Source organism: Salmo salar, chromosome 05 (assembly GCF_965601325.2).
Source record: "Salmo salar chromosome 05, fSalSal1, whole genome shotgun sequence".
In the NCBI taxonomy this organism is placed as follows: domain Eukaryota; kingdom Metazoa; phylum Chordata; class Actinopteri; order Salmoniformes; family Salmonidae; genus Salmo; species Salmo salar.
In genome coordinates, this window is record NC_138295.1 from 69,891,078 (window position 1) to 69,897,545 (window position 6,468).

General features: G+C 41.2%; 2 protein-coding genes across 2 annotated transcripts in view; one reads left to right on the forward strand and one right to left on the reverse strand.

The window, feature by feature from the left end:
• Positions 1-3,706, reverse strand: part of LOC106605615 (histone-lysine N-methyltransferase 2B) — a 62,800-nt gene extending 59,094 nt beyond the window's left edge. Inside the window, exon 1 of the mRNA XM_014201450.3 lies at positions 3,351-3,706. Within this exon, the coding sequence (XP_014056925.2) occupies positions 3,351-3,659 (309 nt within the window). The 5' untranslated portion in view covers positions 3,660-3,706. The remainder of the gene's footprint in view (positions 1-3,350) is intronic.
• Positions 3,707-4,476: 770 nt separating this feature from the next.
• LOC106605614 (gamma-secretase subunit PEN-2) lies at positions 4,477-6,224 on the forward strand. The gene is made up of 4 exons (XM_014201448.3): positions 4,477-4,631; positions 5,016-5,126; positions 5,321-5,425; positions 5,735-6,224. Exons 2-4 carry the CDS (start codon positions 5,066-5,068, stop codon positions 5,872-5,874), a joined length of 306 nt encoding a protein of 101 aa, XP_014056923.1. The 5' UTR covers positions 4,477-4,631; positions 5,016-5,065; the 3' UTR covers positions 5,875-6,224.
• Positions 6,225-6,468: the final 244 nt, after the last annotated feature.

The following is a 6,468-nucleotide window of genomic DNA, read 5'->3' on the forward strand; positions in this document are numbered from 1 at the left end:
AATGAACTATACTCTTCTTTACTGTACCGTGCAAACTTGTGAAACAGACGTCTATGATTGCTGATCGGACCAAATCTGAACCAGTCATGGACGTCTATGTTTGGGCCAAATGGAGGCCGGTCTAAACCGACCAAAAAAAACTACGTCTGTGGACTTTGAAATCAAGGCCGTGGCGGACTGACCAAATGTCAACGTCCATGGACGTCCGGTGTCAGTCGGTTCAGATGCCATTTCCAGTAAATGGAAAGCAAGTGGTCTCATGGGTAGTTGGTTGTCAGTAAGAGCTGGGAGAGGTAACATTAACTACTGTGGGGGGGGGGGGGGGGGTAAATCAGACCCTTTTGACTTTTTCCACAACAAAGAAATATATTACAACCTTATTCTAAAACGTATTACATTGCTGCCCCCCCCCCAAAAAAAAAAAAATCTACACACAATACCCCATAATGACAAAGCAAAAGCAGGTTTAGACATTTTTGCAAATGTATTAAAAATAACAAACTGAAATATCACATTTACATAAGTATTCAGACCCTTTACTCAGTACTTTGTTGAAGCATATTTCAGGTCTCTCCAGAGATGTTCGATCAGGTTCAAGTCCGGGATCTGGCTGGGCCACTCAAGGACATTGAGACTTGTCCCGAAGCCACTCCTGTGTTGTCTAGCCTAGTGGTTAGCGCGTTAGGCCAGTAACCGAAAGGTTGCTGGATCGAATCTCCAAGCTGACAAGGTAAAAATCTGTCGTTCTGCCTCTGAGCAAGGCAGTTAACACACTGTTCCCTGGGCACCAAAGATGTGGATGTCGATTAAGGCTGCCCCCCGCACTGCTCTGATTCAAAAGGAGTTGGGTTAAATGTGGAAGACACATTTCAGTTGAAGGCATTTAGTTGTACTACTGACTAGGTATCCCCCTTTCCCGGCTCTGTGCTTAGGGTCATTGTCCTGTTGAAGATTCAACCCAGTCTGAGGTCCTGAGCATTCTGGAGCAGGTTTTCATCAAGGATCTCTCTGTACTTTGCTCCGTTCATCTTTCCCTCGATCCTGACTCCCAGTCCCTGCCGCTGAAAAACATGCCCACAGCATGCTGCTGCCACCAACTTGCTTCACTGTAGGGATGGTGCCAGGTTTCCTCCAGACGTGACACTTGGCATTCAGAGTTCAATTTTGGTTTCATCAGACCTGAGAATCTTGTTTCTCATGGTCAGAGAGTCCTTTAGGTGCCTTTTGGCAAACTCCAAACAGGCTGTCATGTGCCTTTTACAGATGAATGGCTTCCGTCTGGCCATTCTACCATAAAGGCCTGATTGGCAGAGTGCTGCAGAGATGGTTCTCCCATCTCCACAGAGGAACTTTGGTGCTCTGTCAAGCAGAGTGACCATCGGGTTCTTGGTCACCTCCCTGTCCAAGGCACTTCACCCCCGATTGCTCAGTTTGGCCGGGCGGCCAGCTCTAAAAAGTGTTTTGGGGATTCCGAACTTCTTCCATTTAAAAATGATGGAGGCCACTGTGTTCTTGGGTACCTTCAATGCTGCAGAAATGTTTTGGTACCCTTCCCCAAATCTGTGCTTCGACACACACAATCCTGTCTCGGAGCTCTACGGACAATTCCTTGCTCTGACATGCACTATTAACTGTGGGACATTATATAGATAGGTGTGTGCCTTTCCAGATCATGTTCAATCAATTTAATTTACCACTGGTGGACTCCAATCAAGTTGTAGAAACATCAAGGATGATCAATGGAAACAGGATGCACCTGAGCTCAATTTCGAGTCTCATAGTAAAGGGTCTGAATACTTATTTACATGGATGTTTTTTTTTTTATATATATAAAATTTGTAAAAATTCCTAAAAACCTGGTTTTTGCTTTGTCATTATAGGGTATTGTGTGTAGATTGATGAGAACAATGTTTTTATTTCATAATAAGGCTGAATACTTTCCAAGTACACTAACAGTATGCCAGTGGGAAGGAGGACAGTAGTAGGTGATTCAATGGTGGTTTGTGACTACTATGATTTCCCATTGTTGACAATTGCAGTAATTCCATTAATGATTACTTAATAATTGATTACTGAAAATCAGTAAAAACACAAACTAATTGTTTGGTGGGTTCTTTTACATGGAAATGACGATGTATAGTGTTTTAGGTTACTGCCTAATTGCAATACGTCTCCCATGTCAAATGTTTACCATCATTGGGATGACCTGTAGATTGTGCTAGTCTTGAGCACCAAACTATACCATTACAAACCCAACACAAGTGCACTGGACAAGCCATTACATCAACTAGTTAAGTTAATCATTCAAAAACAGTCCAAGCACATCTTTCAAATGATCTTCTCCTCCAGGTAATGCATCGTTGTTCATGGATGGCGAGGCATTACCAAGAAACCAGCAGCAATTTACCCAGTCATGCCTGGGAACTGGGGAGGGGTTGCAGGCCTCTAACTACATCTGCTACATGCCTGTTAATATGCAAATAAAGTCGATATTGTGGCAGAAGCATTTTGTCGGCTAATGTGGAGCTTGGGTCCAAGCCAGATTATTAACATATGAATACTTGCAGTCATTATGTAGGCCTAGGTCATTTATATGTCAAATGTAAATATCTAATATGCTTGGTGCTCCTCTCTTGCCTGTAATGAAATAGAAAATGGACTGCAATAGCAGGCCAAGTAACGTTAACATCTCACATCATGACAAATTTACCCACTACCGGGTTTCGTTATCATAGTTTTCCCTCCAATTACTTCTCCAACAAGCTAGTTACATTAGCAAGCGTTACATTAATTGACTCAGTGACAGCGACAAAAAAAACTGACCTGGTGACATTCTGCAAGCCATGTTTTTTAAAGGAACGTGAAATGATCCCCATACACGTTAGTTAGCTAGCTAGCTATCATAGAGAGTAGGATTCTGACGTAGCCCCTCCCCCTCTTGAATTCATAGAAACATTTATGTAGCTACGTTCGTTACTCACTGCAGCAATTACAGGCATAAAACAGCTAAATACTCATTTAAGACAAATACATGGCTAGTTAGCGTGGGTTTAAGTTATTCGTGGTAAATCTTATGTCTAACTAACCATAGAGCTACAATGCAGACAAATATTACATTAGCCTTCCCCTTTGTTAGCTAGCGCTATTGACGAACATCTCATGAAGTCGCTTCTGCTAACGTTAGCTGGCTAGCTAGCTAACTAATGTTGACACTTAAAGCAAAGTATTATGAAACGGGGCTAACTCTACATGACACACACACACAAAACTACACACCAACACAGGTAACCAAAATGACATGATAAAAGAAGCAAAAATATACTAACTCCAGCAGCGATTTGGGCTCTCACCTCTTCGCTCCCACTTGAGCTGTACCCAGCCTCCGCTAAGCTCTTGTGGTTCGACTCTATCCCAAGTAAGCGCAAGTGAGACTGGTCCTCGTTTAACGAGAGAACCAGGCTTGTGGGCCTTGGGCCTCCAGCATTAGTCACATCGTCAGCTTCTGCCCCTGATCGGTCGAGTTGCCATCGCTTCTCAGAACGCAAGCGGCTGCGAGACGACCAAGGCCGACCAGGGAAGCGACCTCGGGGTGCAGCAGTACCAACTTGGCCTCCTATGGCAGCCGCGGTTGCTGATCCGCATCCCGCTGCCGCCATCATAGCTTCAAAAACAACACCGATAGCAACTTGAGGTGAGACGAGAGGGAAGGCGCGAGATAGGGAGGGGGGACCCGCAAGGCTGCCGGGAAATGAAGTATGTCCAAGGAAAGCTTCACAGGGTAACTTGCAAATCTTTATTTAAATGATGATTGGAATTTATAGGAGTTGTGTGTGCAATGCAATATGTAATGCAAGTAATAAACCCATTTGATATTAAACAAAGGACACATTGCTCGATCATAGTTTCATTACAACCATTACGTTTGTCGATAATTAACTACAAGGCCCAGCTTCCCTCCATGGCAAAAAATACACATTTTGTGAATGGCCATCTACCGCTGAACCAATATTTTTAGGCTTGTCCCTATTCCTCAGTGGCCGAGCGGCTTGTCCTCGTCTTTTGATATGATCATACAGATTAAACCACTATACATTATGTGCGCGCTCCTTACATGAGAGAGAGAGAGAGTCAATGCACTTAAATCAAGCTCTAAACATAATTTGAAAAGAAGAATTGAAAACATCCACAAGTCTAGGCCTATATTTTTGTGCATTGATTGTAGTAAACTTCACTGACGGAAATTATTCACAGAATAAGACAGGCAGGTTAACAGTAATTTTGCAACTGCAAGGCACATATTTTGCATGGCAATTCAGATCATCTGCACTGTCAGCAATAATAGGTGATTTACTACAAGCAAAAGTTAATTACACGGTTGAAACATATTTTAATGTAAATGCCAAAACATACGTTTCTATGTACGCTATCTGAACTACATTACCCACAATGAACTGGGGGGGGGGGGGGGGTGTAATATGGACGTCACATCCCCCTCTTCAGAAAACTGGAGTAGGAAGCGGAAAGGAACAAGTTGAAATTCTCTTTTGTGTTGATGGTCTGAGCTGTTTAACGTTAAATCCTCAAGCAATTTAGAGCTATTTGACACATATATATATAACTCAAGATTACAGGTAAAAGCCTCGGAAAATATTAATGATGTCTTTTCTGTAATAGTAGTTGCTATAGAGGACAATTGCTGTTAACATTGTCGCATATATTGTTAGCCATCCAGCACGCAGTATTTTCGACTGCTTTTTCAAAACTTAGCTACTAGCCTACACATTTCGCCTTAAAATACTTAAGTTCGCAAAATTTGTGTTAAAATATGTTATTTTATCGTGTAATCTGGGCAGATAGCCAGGCTAACGTTGGATGGAAACACAAGACTTGTTCCATTCTTATCGATAGGGGGCACCCTCGTATTTTACAGACGGGCAGTTCCATGAAGCCGAAATGTGCCAGTCTAGATCTTCAAAATACCCTCTCACTTTTATACTCTTCCATCATACTTCAAGGTCTCTTTGAAAAACTGTCAATACGAAGGGGGAAATAACAGGAAATCAACATGAACCTAGAGCGCCTTCCCAATGAGGAGAAACTCACCCTCTGCAGGAAATACTATTTAGGTAAGTTGGTAAGTCTGAACCACCAAGTGTTGTTTTTCTCTACGTGACCAGGGGATTTCTGTCCCCTGGCATGGTTCAAAGAGAAAAGCATTGCATGAACTATCCAAATGTTAGTGTTTACAATATATATATATATATATATATATAGTAATGCAAGAATAATGTAGTAATACTGTAATGACTTTCTATCTCAGGGGGATTTGCATTCCTTCCGTTCCTGTGGCTGGTGAATGTGGTGTGGTTTTTCAAAGAGGCCTTTGTAAAGCCAACATATACTGAACAACTTAAGATCAAAACATGTGAGTGTCAATCCGCCAATCATAGTCTATGCACACAGAGAAAGTGCTGTTAATTAATATAACTAAAGATTCTTGTACAAATGATTAGTAGTCCAGGTTTGTTGTGGCACATCTACATACTGGATAAATAATACATTTATGTTACAGGTTGTGTGTCTTATGAGATGTAGGCCTATGATCCATGATGAGATAAGATGATCCAGCTAAAACAAAGTTGGCTTTGTATTAGTTTAACATTAGTGTAAGTATTAGTGAAAGCATGCAGTTTCTATTCAAACATGACTACAATAAATTACATCTCTCTTTCAGATGTAAAGCGATCAGGGCTGGGGTTGCTACTGTGGGTTGCAGTACTCACCACATGGATAACCATATTCCAACACTTCAGAGCAGAATGGGGTGAGGTGGGCGACTACCTCTCCTTCACCATTCCACTTGGCATTCCCTGAGACAGACAAGGCGGGGAAACAAGAAAGCTTCCTACTGTATAAAACTTTACCATGACAGAATGAATAGACAAATCTAACATAAGTTGAAATAGTTAAGTGTAGTTGATCAATGGATAATCATAGTAATTTTTCTGGGCTTTAATGAGTGGGAAGATGTCCTATGAACACTGCACCTTTTCCCCAAATTGTGTCTAGTGTGTGGATGTCTCAACACGTTTGAGTAAATTTGGAAGGTTGTACAGGCGAATGGTATGTATGACAAAAATAAATAGCAAATTCATTAACTTTCTAAATTAAATGGAAGTGTATGCCTTTTTTATTTGCTGTAATAAAGTTGAGTTTAGATGCCAGATTGTGGTCTAGTGTGCATTTCATTAGACATTTGGCCCCTATGGATAATATGAATGGTATGAGCATAGCTTTGGATAACAATATCCAATTGGTTTTGTTTAATATGTCAGTATTTGTAACACTGCTCACGATAACAACATACTTATTCCAGATAATAATATTCATAGTATCCTTTGTACTCTCACAGTGTAAACAATTCCAACAGTGATGAGATATTAGCCAGTAAAGTACTTTATGATTGAA

Excerpts from the sequence above, each read along its gene's own strand:
- LOC106605614 (XM_014201448.3), top strand. The coding sequence starts at position 5,066 with ATGAACCTAGAGCGCCTTCCCAATGAGGAGAAACTCACCCTCTGCAGG. Across the intron at positions 5,127-5,320 it reads CTGCAGGAAATACTATTTAG|GGGGATTTGCATTCCTTCCG; the intron begins GTAAGTTGGTAA and ends TTTCTATCTCAG. Across the intron at positions 5,426-5,734 it reads ACAACTTAAGATCAAAACAT|ATGTAAAGCGATCAGGGCTG; the intron begins GTGAGTGTCAAT and ends TCTCTCTTTCAG.